Genomic DNA, 12,508 nt, shown 5'->3' with positions numbered 1-12,508 from the left:
GCAATACAACAATAAACATGCATAGTAAGAAACAGGCACACAGCTAATCACTATAAAAGCCAACGGCAGCAGGGACAAAGGAGTTGTTCTCCTGGCTCAGTTCAAAAGTCTGCATCCCTGATGGTATGGGGTTGCATTAGTGCCTATGGCGTAGGCAGCTCTAACATCTGAAGAGGAACTATCAATGCTGAAAAGTAGAGAGAGGTTTTAGATCGGGGTGTCAAACTCAATCCCAGCAGCGGCCGGATTCTGGATTCAGGACTAAGCTGAGGGCCTAACAGGGTCACCTCTTTAACCATACACTGTCAACCTTGTTTTACCAGTAATAAAATATGAAAAAAAAAACAAAACTTAGCACCGATGATGAACATTTTGGACATTTAAAAAGTTAAAAAGTTAAGTTTAAAGACTCACAATCTGAGAAAAGTACATTTATTAGTTCAAAAAGGTCAAAACATGAAACTGAAATAAAAAATAATGTTTTTTTTAAAAAGGCAAATATATTAGAAAGAAAGTCAAAATCATGAGTTTAAAAGGTCAAAGCATGAAATATATCTGTAATCATGAAATTAAAAGTCAAAATATGATTCAAAACTTTAAATTGTGAGTGTAAAAGGTCAAACTATGGGATTATGATGTCAAAGTTTGCAGTTGAAAATATGAGATAAAATACAAAATAACTGGTCAAAAAGGTCAAAATATCACTTAAAAATTTGACTTATGAATCTTAAAGCTCCAAATATCATATGAGAAGTCAAAATGATGAGTTGAAATGCTCAAAGTATGAAATTAAAAGTCAAAATTCTAAGTTTGAGTCCTATTTGTGAGATGCAAAATTGAAAATGTGAAATTAAAACACAAATTAATTTATTTTCCCACATTCCTGACTTCTTATCTAAATATTTTTACTCCTTTTTCCAGATTTTGTGACTTAACAAGGAAATCTTAAATCATTGGGATAAGTTCACATTTTTATACTTGAAGAAATCTGCAGACCTCAGACTGATGGACCAGTCAGAACAGAAATATGAGATCATCTTGCGGGCCGGATTTAACTGTTCCACGGGCCGGATTTGGCCCCCGGGCCTTGAGTTTCAGAGCAACATATGCTCCCATCCAGACAACGTCTCTTTCAGGGAAGGCCTTGACTATTTCAGCAAGACAATGCTAAACCACATCACAACAGCATGGCTTCACGCTGTTAAAAGAAGAGGAGATACTACACAATGGTAAACATGGCCCTGTCCCTACTTTTTTGAGATGTGTTGCTGGTAAAATGTCTCAGTTTAATATCTGATATGTTGTTTATGTTCTATTGTGAATAAAATATGGGTTGATCTGGCGACCGTTTTTTAAATTTACCTTCTACACAGCGCCCATACTTTTTGGGAATTGTGGTTGTAGAAACAACACGCTCTTGAAAAGAAGGCATCAGAAAATCCAGGTGTTCTTTTTTTGTTGCAGAATCAGACGTGAGTCACAGCTGATGTTTAACTTCTGCAGAACTTTGCTTTAAGCTGCAGCAGCACATCAAATCCAGCTCTATTCATGCACCAACGCGTTCTCTCTGCAACCTAAAAAAGGTGATGTGTTTACGCGCTGCAGCTCTGATTTGGAAAGTTTGATGTCAGATGTTATTGGTCGATTATAGACGTGTATTTGAAGGATTAACAGTACTGCAGCTTTAGCTCTCTGTGAGTGATTACAGAGGGGTTAGTGAGGAGGAGCAGCCAAAGCATCTTATTTTTGTTGACTAATGTCCTGCTCAGCTGTGTGCAGACGTGTTGATTTAAGGATTCAGGTAAATATAGAGGAAGCTGCTGAGAAACTATAAAAGGAGGCTGGACGCTCAGTCTGAGAGGGAAACTAAAACATGGGGACAAATCAGAGGAACATGCATGCAGGTAAGATGTAGAAGAATAACTTTTCACCTAAACTCTATTTTAAAATGCAAAACAGAGTGAAGTAATCAAAGTTTAGTATCTGAGTTTCCTGGTCAGACATAAATCAGTCCTTATTTAGAAAGCATTAGACATCCAACATGTTAATATCTTTAAAATCTTATTGTATTTTGGATGATGAGGATTGTATTTGTCCTTGACTTGCAGCTGACAGAGTTGTGCTTACGCTGCAGCCACTGCTGACATGTTCTGCAAACTTTCAGAGGAGAATTAAATTGCACACAAACTCCTGCACACTGTCACACATGCAAAAACACGTTTTGGTACAAGAACTTGAGATGGTGTGACTGCTGACAGCGTGCACAAGAGTTCGCTTGCAAATTTTGAAAGATTAGTTCTCAATCTACACAACTTTTTAAACACGCTGTTGTGCAAATTAATGTTGTACTTTTAACTTTTAGAAAAATGAATTTTAGATGAGGCTGCAGCTGTCTAGTCTCTCTTTATTTTTACTTTAAATGGAAACACCTTGTGTGCAAATGATACACACAACAAAGGCATGGTAAATAGGGGACGAATGAGGAAGTAACTGTTATTTCTGACTGCATCTTTAGATCCACAATCCAAGTGTAAAAATTAACAGAACTTTGCACACCAATTCAGAGTTTATTTTTCTATTCATTGCAAAAACTGAGAAGTGAGAATGACTTTGTGTCTCCTCACAAGAGAAAAAAACTCCACTGGGTCCATCAATCCTACCAGAGTCCTGTGTATATTTTTTGTTTTTTTTTTGCACAAGCTCGTGGTCAAGGCGCCGTGCCAAAGACTCAGAGAGCCCACTAGATGGAAAGCTTTTTTTCAGTTCAGTCTTTCTCTGCTTCATGGGACTGTATGTCCTTAATATCTTATGTTCTATGATTGAGATCCACTAAATCCTTGGTGCCAGATATCTCAGGGGAGGCACAAGGCTCTGTCTGCCCAGAGGTTGTTAAAATGAGATTTGCACATATACACAGAAATCAAGGTATGACACAAGTAATTCACACGATGGTCGTCGGGTAAAAGAATTTGTGTTTGGGGCTCCTTTGTTTGGATTAACACAAACAAAAAATTAACATTTATGTTAATTTTGGCCACAAGGTATCACTATTTTGTTGTGTCAGTTCTGGGGGGACTAAAGTTCTTTCTTAGATACAAGTAGGGAGGGCTCAAAGGAACAAAGATTGGGAACCACTGCACTAAATTAACAGAACACAGTTGAAAAAAAACAGGAAGGAGTGCTTAGGACTCAATCAAAAGTTTGTTTGAGGTGCTCTTTAGAAAAGGGATTTATAAAATTGATAACAAACAGGAAGAAAACTCCAGGGCACTTTCTATAACAGGGTTCATCAGATCTATCCCTATTATCTAGAATGCAGCAGGCCACAAGGAGAAAGGCCTGACAACAGGATTGGCCAGACCCCTGAAAATCACAGAGAATGGGCCCTCCCTGACTGTCATTTAGCACCAATATTAACCCATTTTGACACTTTTAACCCCTTTTTTACACTTTTTGCCTCTTTAACCCAATTTTTGCATGATTTTAACCCCTTTTAAACCACTTTTCCTGCATGTTTTATCCCCTTTGTGTCACTCTTTTATGCATTTTTGCCACTTTTCTTCTATTTTTGCAACTTGTCAACCCTTTTATTACATTTTTTCAAAATTTCGTGCAACTTAAAAACCATTTCCCTGCTTTAAACCCATTGTTGATCATTTTTGCCTCGTTAACCCAATTTTTGAAATATTCTAACCCCCTTTAAACCACTTTTCTGCATGTTTTATCCCCTTTATGCCACTCTTTTTTCAATATTTGCCACTTTTCTTCAATTTTTGCCACTTTTCTGCACTATTTTTTGTCATTTGTAACCAGTTTTTGATATCTTTTGCCCTCTTTTTCCTCCTTTACCATTTTCTGACACATTTTAACCCAATTTTAACCTCACAACTTTTTTCTGCCAATTTTTGCAGTACTTCTGCCAACCTTAACCATTTTTCAAATATGGACTAATTTAGACAGTAAATTTCTGTAAAAACAGATGAAATGGTCAGTCATTCTAACACTATTTCAATGTTAGTTGTTTGTGGGATGGATTTAACAGCTGCAGACATTTAAAATGCGAGTAAAACAACCTGCTATGTTTTATACATGATGCTTTGTGCACCATTGAGCACTTTATCCCCCTTGAGTGAAGGTGGGGGTCCCTGATCTCTGACGCCGACAGTTTGAGGGTCATGAGCTGAAAAGTTTGGGAAACCTCTGATTCAAGCAAGCATCATAAAAAACTGGGGAATGTAAGATACTGAATTATTTTGACTCATACCGCAAATTCAGTATGAAGTGTTGATTCATGCTTTTCATGTAATTCTCATTTTTAATAAGAACGTGTGCAAAATCACAGAGTGTCTGCAGGGTCTTTAAAAGCATAAAAAAACGGGGCGCAGGTGGTCTAGTGGTTTAAGGTGCGCCCCACATACGCGGACAGCCCGGGTTTGAATCTGGCCTGAGGCCCTTTACTGCATGTCTCTCCCCTGCTCTGGTCCCTGTTTCTGACTCTGTCCTCTGTCCTCCGTTATCTAATAAAGGCACAAAAAAACCCCAAATAAAATGTAAATAAGAAGCATAAAACGTTACTAAATCATTCAGTGAAAATAAAAGATTCTAAAAAGTCTTAAATGCAGGACTATTAGGTTGTATATTTGTAGCTTTAAAAACAATCATATTCACCAAACATTATTGCGATTAGTTTAAATGCTTTGGATTTACATTAGTTTTAATCTGACATGATGTTCCTGCCAGATTTGACATTTCTCTGTGTGCTTTTATTTTGTCAGCTATGGTGAAGTGATCATGATCCTCAGAGCTTTAAAAGCTTGATTCAAGAACATCAGAGGGATCCTGATCCTGGACAGTTGATTGGGAAACCTCTGCTACCTGTAGATTTAACTGAAGTGGAAAACTTGTAAAAAGGTGCTTCTAGACTTTGGTGTGGCTGCTGTAGCATGGGCTTAGCGGGGGGGGGGGGTAAAGGGTACTGATTATCTGGGCCCACAGTATCTGGGCCTTTTGTTTCTCATTTTTTCTTTGTAATTAGTATCATTTTTTAGTCAAAGCGACTGAATGAATCAGTCAGCAGAATGCAACTGTATCAAATAGGATACTGGGGGGCTCTGCAGAATAATACAAGTAAATTTCATTTAGAAAGATATTGCTCATAAATGGGAAAATTCAGGTTAAAAATACATTAAAATTCACATATTTTTGTAAAAATGACACAACATTTTTGCTTGGCAAGCCGGTTAAGCCAGGGCCCTGTGTAATATTCCTTCTGGGGGCCAAAAATCCCTATCTACACCCCTGACTGTAAAGAATAAGACCTCCATTTGTCAGCTATCTTATCTATTTTGCCTCACATGTGAACAAAGAAGTGAAAAAAATAGAGAATAAAACAAGAAATGGAATAAATGCGGAGCAGGATAACTTTGAAGACAGATAACGGTCTTTTTCCTCATCCTTAAACCTTCAAGAAAAGCTTCATTTGCAAATCACAATAAGAGATAATACCAACATTTTTATTTTCCATGTCGTCACATTCTTTATCCAACATCAGGACAGGACAGAGATGAAACTATGTCAATGATGTCATCGGTTTGAAATTAAAGATGTGTTTGTGTTTCTTAAAGTAAATGAAGAGGGTTTTAAAAAGGTTTAAACAGGAGTGAATATAATGTCAGATTTTCTGATGTGTTTACTCAGAATTAAGGAAAGTTAGATTTTCAACAAAGTATTGTAAAAATTAGACACTTTAAAGCTTTAGTGATGTGTAGAGCAGAACATCTCTGCTGTAAAAAAATATTCAGCTGGTGTTTAGACATGTCCTGTAGGTGTGGTAGGTCATGTTGAGCAGCTGTAGTATCTACTCAGGATTCAAAGCTTAAAATTTAAATTAAATACTTTTAACTTTTGACTTTTACTGGAGAATCAGAGATCCGTACTTTGACTTTTGCTGAAGTAAATCTTAACCAGAATAAGTGAACTTTTCCATGAGAAAAATAGTCGTATATACTCCTTCCAAGTGTAAATTAAAGTCAAACATCCATTAAAATAAATAAAAAATCTCAGAAAATCACCCAGGAAAAAATGTGGATAGAAGTTTTGGACTCAGTGTGCAAATATGATGAACATAAGGCTTTTTATTGTTTGACATGCAGCAATTTCTATTTGAATTTTTAAAAAATTACACTAATAATAAGTGGTCATAAATAATATTATTGATTCTTTCCTGTGAGTTTCCATAACACCCCTATCATCATCCCTAGTTTAAAAAAAACCCTACGCTGAAGACTCATGATGGTTACTAGGCAACAAACGAGGATGGGACTGCTTAATCATTAGATAACGGGCAGATAGAGAGGAATTCTTCATCAACAGTAAACAGTAAAGGAACTGTTCACTATGAGTTGATTGTTAGAGTGCATCACTAATCAATACTGAATTACTTTATCATTATCTGTTCATAACTGAGACTTTGTCCACGTTTATAAAATCAATAAAGTTATATTGACTAAGGATGCACCGTTGCATTGGTTTAACTCTGGCAGATATCAGCCCTGTTTACAAACATGATGAGATATAATAAGTATTAGCAGCCAGCATTGACCTGTTTTCCTGTCAGTTTAATGCAAACATCTGCTGGAGCTGACTGCTGTATCAAAGAGATTTTTTATCTGGAAGAAGACGTGACCAGTTTGAGCGTCTATGTCAAAAAAGAAGTCCTACATAAAATGGAGCTGAAATAATCGTCAGTAACTATAGTGGTACTTGGCCATGTGACTATTTTTAACATCGGTGTCAGCCCTACTTTTTAAAAATGGGGTATCTCTGAGATTATGTTGATTTTTTAAAAAACAGACATTCTGGAATAATACCTAAAAACAAACAACAAACAAAGGAGACGGTGGCTGGAATTAGATAAATAAAAGCAACATTACAACATCTGAGAAACAGTAGAAGACAAAAGTGGAATACTTAAATAACCTGTTAGAGGAAGTAAACTTGCAGTAAATGCGCTGAAATTATGTTTTTTTTTTTTTTTTTTTGATAAAGCAGAGGTTTTTTTAATGCTGAGTGAAAACTAATGATAGCGTGTGAGTCTGAAGCCTGTAATAAAAACACTAACAACTATCATTAGTCTGTCTGACGTTGATGTCTGTCCTCCCCTGCTCAGCCGTCTGAAATCAAGAACTAACCTCAGATGGTTTTATCTTGTTGGCTCGGACAGATGGAGTAAATAACAAAGATGTAGAGACTAATCCACCGGGTTAAAGACTTGTTTATGACTCTCTTTAAAGCTGTTATCACAGCCTTACTACAGTATGTCATCATCAAGCATGACTGCTTGATATCAGGGTTGTCAACATCACAGCAGTTTCCCATTCTTATATATCTGAGGAAGAAAAGCTGTCAGTTGTTGATATATGACCAGCTTTTCTGATCAGTACTCACTGCTCTGACATTTTCAACTTACAGTGAAGTAGCACACAGACATTTACTGGTCTGCAACTTCTCATCTATAATGTAAAATAAATAAATGAATATCCGATATTTATGATTGAACATTTTTAAATAATATAAATAATAGAATAAATAAATGGATGGAAGGATGAACGGATGGATGATGGGTGGGGGATGCATGGATGGATGGATGGATGGATGAAAGGACAGACAGATGGATGGTTAAATAGACTGATGGATGATGGATAGATGGTGGATGGATGGATGGATGGATGGATGGATGGACAGATTGATGGATGAATAGACTGATGGATGGATGGGTGGATGGATGGATGGATGGATGGATGAATGGATGGATGATAGACGAATGGATGGATGGATGAAAGGACAGACAGATGGATGGTTAAATAGACTGATGGATGGATGGACGGACGGATGGATGGATGGATGGATGGATGGATGGATGAATGGATGGATGATAGACGAATGGATGGATGGATGAAAGGACAGACAGATGGATGGTTAAATAGACTGATGGATGGATGGACGGACGGATGGATGGATGGATGGATGATAGACGAATGGATGGATGGACAGATTGATGGATGAATAGACTGATGGATGGATGAATGGATGGATGCATGGATGGATGATAGATGAATGGATGAATGAAAAGATTCATGGATGGTTGAATAGACTGATGTAGGCATGGATGATGGATGGATGGATGGATGGATGGATGGATGCTCAGAAGGATGAAGAGCTTGCTGTCTGTCTGGATGAATGATTTGCCTCTCTGATGCCCCTTTATTCAGTCCAGCAGGCCGGCCTCCTGCTGAGAGCGGCTCTTCTCTCCGTCCTGCTGCTCTGTCCCCAGCAGGGGGCGTCGGATTCAGACGAGGCCATCTTGACTGAGTGGGAGATCTGGAAGCTGACCAATGGGATCAAATATGATGAACTGGTCAGTGTTTCTCTGTGTAAAATCATAGCTCCAACAATAGAGAGAATATCTGCTCTGACTGTGTGGGGGATGTTTGTCATCATGCAGGACGACCTGCAGAGGAGGGCCATCTGGGAGGAGAACAAACGGATCATCGAGAACAACAATCAGGGTTTCTTCATGGGCAGGAGGCCATTCACCATGCTCATGAATAAATATGGAGATCTGGTAAACATGGAGACAATTTTAAATGTTTTATGAGGATATTTTTTCAAACCTTTCTCTTACTAGAAAGATACAGAAGGCCTGTTGATGTTTGGAGGGCGTCATCACAGCGGCTTGTTGTTAGGGAGATGCAAATCTGTGACTTTAGTGAAACACAGCTGATCATGCTCATGATCACGTCTACGATTTCCAGACCAGGCAGGAGTACCAGGTGTTGCAGGGTGCTGTGATCGACGCTCAGTTTGCGAAGAGAGGGAAGACAGTCTCCGCCCGAAAGCTGCGACACAACGCCAAGAAGTTCGACAGGTGGTTTGTGGACTACAGGAAGCTGGGTTATGTGACGGAGGTGAAGGACCAGGTGAGAACCTCCACCATTCATTCAGGGTGAAACATGGAAACCTTCTTATGCCTGAATCATTCCTCTCAGGGTTACTGCGGCTCCTGCTGGGCCTTCAGCACTACGGGAGCTATCGAGGGTCAAATCTTCAAGAAGACGGGTCAGCTCATCTCTCTGAGTGAACAGAACCTGGTGGACTGCTCTAAATCATATGGTACTTACGGCTGCAGCGGGGCATGGATGGCTAACGCCTACGACTACGTGGTCAACAACGGTCTGCAGTCTACCAGCACGTACCCCTACACCTCCGTGGTGAGGCTCAACCTGCGGTCCCTGCCCATACCAGGATAGCTTCATTTGCAGCGTCCAGCCCACCGTTTAAATGTCGTGTTTCTCTCTGCAGGACACTCAGCCGTGTTACTACGACAGCAGGCTCGCCGTCGCTCACATCAGAGACTACCGGTTCATACCCAAAGGAGACGAGCAGGCTCTGGCTGATGCTGTGGCAACAATCGGACCAATCACAGTGGCCCTTGATGCAGATCATTCAAGCTTCCTTTTCTACAACTCAGGTGACACTGGAAACTGCTATACTCAGCATGTTTCAAACTAACAATGACTAAAGCCTTGCACATACTAGAATTTTTTAAAATTTGATTTGGACCTAATTTAGAAAATGTGAAAATGAACAGTTGTGTTTTTAAAGTGTGGTAAACAATGAAATAACCAACACAGCACACATTCGTTGGCCTACAACCAGAGCCTCCACTCTCAAAAAACTATCCTCAATGAATTTCTTACATCTTGCGGCATTCATTTTACCCTCTACCTTTACAATCCTTCCAGAAGCATCCCCACAGCATGATGCTGCCAACACCGTGCCTCACCGTGATGATTGTGTGTTCGGCATCTTATCTGATGGCCTAAAAGCTCCATCTTGGTCTTATCAGAGCAAAGAACTTTCTCCCACTTGCCCATGGAGTCTCCTACATGCCTTTTGGTGAACTCTAATCCAGACTGAATCTGAGTTTTCTTCAACAGTGTCTTTCTCTTTGCCACTCTCCCATAAAGTTCTGACTGGTGAAGAACCCGGCCAGCAGTTGTTTTCTACAGAGTCTCTCCATCTCAGCTGCTGCAGCTTGGAACTCCTTCAGCGTAGTCATAGGTGTCTTGTGGCCCCTCTCACTAGTCTCCTTCTCGTACACTCAGCCTGATCTAGGCAGATTTACACATGTGCCATTTTCCTTACATTTTTGATGATGGATTTAACTGAACTCTGGGGGATGTTCAGATCCTTGGGAATGTTTTTGTCTCCATCCCCGACTTATCCTTTTCAATAACTTTTTCACTGATTTGTTTGGAGTGTTCTTTTGTCTTTATGGTGTAATGGTAGCCAGGAATACTGATTAACCAGTGAGTGGACCTTCCAGACACAAGTGTCTTTATGCTACATTCACTGCACCCAGGTGATCCCCATTTCACTTATTTTGAAACTAGTAGCAAAAAATGACTGGATCTCTGGAAATCTGGCTTTTGTGCTAAGGTACTTGATGACCCCTGGTATAGAGAGATATAGAGTAGAGAGTTTTGGACTGATCACTTCTTCCATGGTACAAAAAGAAGAACCGTGCCCTCCATAGCAAAATGATCTTCATGCATGACAATGCACCATTTCATGCTGCAAAGAATCCCTCTGTGTCATTGGCTGCTATGGGCATAAAAGGAGAGAAACTCATGCAGTGGCCCCCATCCTCCCCTGACCTCAACCCTACTGAGAACCTTTGGAGCATCCTCACGCTAAAGATCTATGAGGGTGAGAGGTAGTTCACATCAAAACAGCAGCTCTGGGAGGATATTCTGACATCCTGCAAAGAAATTCATGCAGAAACTCTCCAAAAACTCACAAGTTCAATGAATGCAAGAATGAAGGTGATATCAAAGAAGGGCTCCTATATTAACATGGAACTTGGTCTGTTAAGATGATGAAATAGCTCTGATTTCAGTAAATATGACCTCCTGATGCTGCAAATTCAACAAATGACCATTTTCAGTTCTTTACCTATAAAATGTTTTGAATCTCTGTTTTACATAATAATTTGGAACAGTGCATTTTTTAAAATTTGTATTAAAAAATGACTTGAAAAGTACACCGACAGTCATTTGCATCGATTATTTAGGAAAATAGAGAAAAAAAATCATTTGCATAATAACTTCATAGGTGTAGAAAAGCATCAGTTTAATCAGGCCTTTGTCCACATTTCTTTATTAAAACAAGAGCAAAGAGCCAGAGTGTACGCCCCTTGTGGCAGAGAAGACGTTCTCGCTCTTCTTCCGACCAGTGATTTGTATTTCATGGGATAAATTTGTCTTTTTTTTGGCTTTACTGTTGGAGTAGTGGTGTGTGCAGAAGTGGGTATCCTCCCTATACCCCTATATACACCACTGCTTGTTACCTGAGTGCACCTTTATGAATTTTTGCTGCAGCCTTAAAGTTGCCAAACATTTAATAATTGCAGGATTAAATTTATTCTGCAGGCATATATGAGGAGCCGAGCTGTAACCCCGACAATCTGAGTCATGCCGTAGTGCTGGTTGGATATGGCTCTGAAGGAGGGAAGGACTACTGGATCCTCAAGAACAGGTCAGAAGATCACTTCATTTAGAAGTAAAGGTACTGTTCCAATCTTTCTACAGTTTTTAGGTTTTTCATACATGAATCTCTTTGTCTCCGTAGTTGGGGTTCCAGTTGGGGTGAAGGCGGCTACATGCGAATGATCCGAGACGGCTCCAACACGTGCGGCATCGCGAGCTACGCGTTATATCCTATCCTGTGATTCTGAGTGCTAAAGCTAACTCTTCTGCAGGACAATGCATGTGCTTCTCATCGTCTCTAAAGCACTCTGTGGTCCATGTTTCTGAACTCTCTGCTCAACCTTTCTGACACTATAATGTTTGTGCAAAGACCCACGGCAGCCGTTAACAGTGAACCCGATGCTTCTCTCAGGGATGTCGTCTGAAAACACGCAGCTCTGCAGCTGGAGAGCCATCAAACTTGTACAAAACATGCAATTTTGAATGATTATAAACTTTTTCTTTGAACAGCAGCCAGCTAAATTCCTCACTGTACAAATGCAAAATAAAATATGCTTAAAATGTTAACTACTTTTAACATTCTTGGTCTGGTGTGAGCCGTAGGTCATCGTGGATAGATTAAGGACATGATAGTGAATGTCATGTATTGTAAAACTGACAATACTCAAAAAGTCTGAGGATTTTAACATTTTCTACTCATATTACAGTCGTGGTAGTTTAAAGATTTAACAGAATGCAACTGCAGAATTCTCATTCTTAACTTGTGCCAAAAGGAACGCAATGATTTCACAGACATACTGGAAAAATTTGATGGACTATTTTTGGTAGTTTGTGCAATTACTAACAGTTTTGTCTTTACTTTTTAGTCCATAAAAACAAACCATTTCTAACATGGATTTACATTGATCTGCAGGACAAACACATGCTAAACCCTGTGCATGGATGAGTTCTCTCCAGGT

The 12,508-nt window shown here is 39.4% G+C and overlaps 1 protein-coding gene across 1 annotated transcript; it reads left to right on the top strand.

The window, feature by feature from the left end:
• Positions 1-1,873: 1,873 nt before the first annotated feature.
• On the top strand, positions 1,874-12,116 carry cts12 (cathepsin 12). The gene is made up of 8 exons (XM_041790487.1): positions 1,874-1,904; positions 8,271-8,416; positions 8,504-8,623; positions 8,814-8,978; positions 9,048-9,269; positions 9,361-9,529; positions 11,493-11,598; positions 11,692-12,116. The coding sequence occupies exons 1-8, from the start codon at positions 1,874-1,876 to the stop codon at positions 11,789-11,791; spliced, it is 1,059 nt and encodes a 352-aa protein (XP_041646421.1). The 3' UTR covers positions 11,792-12,116.
• Positions 12,117-12,508: the final 392 nt, after the last annotated feature.

The sequence above is a fragment of the Cheilinus undulatus genome, linkage group 7 (assembly GCF_018320785.1).
Source record: "Cheilinus undulatus linkage group 7, ASM1832078v1, whole genome shotgun sequence".
In the NCBI taxonomy this organism is placed as follows: Eukaryota; Metazoa; Chordata; class Actinopteri; order Labriformes; family Labridae; genus Cheilinus; species Cheilinus undulatus.
The sequence above is the reverse complement of the archived record's forward strand: the minus strand, read 5'-3'. Positions and strand labels throughout refer to the sequence as shown.

What these genes read in the sequence shown, in the direction of transcription:
- cts12 (XM_041790487.1), top strand. Translation starts at nt 1,874, where the DNA reads ATGGGGACAAATCAGAGGAACATGCATGCAG. An exon ending in TGACGGAGGTGAAGGACCAG is followed by an intron (nt 8,979 to 9,047) that starts GTGAGAACCTCC and finishes CATTCCTCTCAG; the next exon opens with GGTTACTGCGGCTCCTGCTG. An exon ending in CTTCCTTTTCTACAACTCAG is followed by an intron (nt 9,530 to 11,492) that starts GTGACACTGGAA and finishes TTTATTCTGCAG; the next exon opens with GCATATATGAGGAGCCGAGC.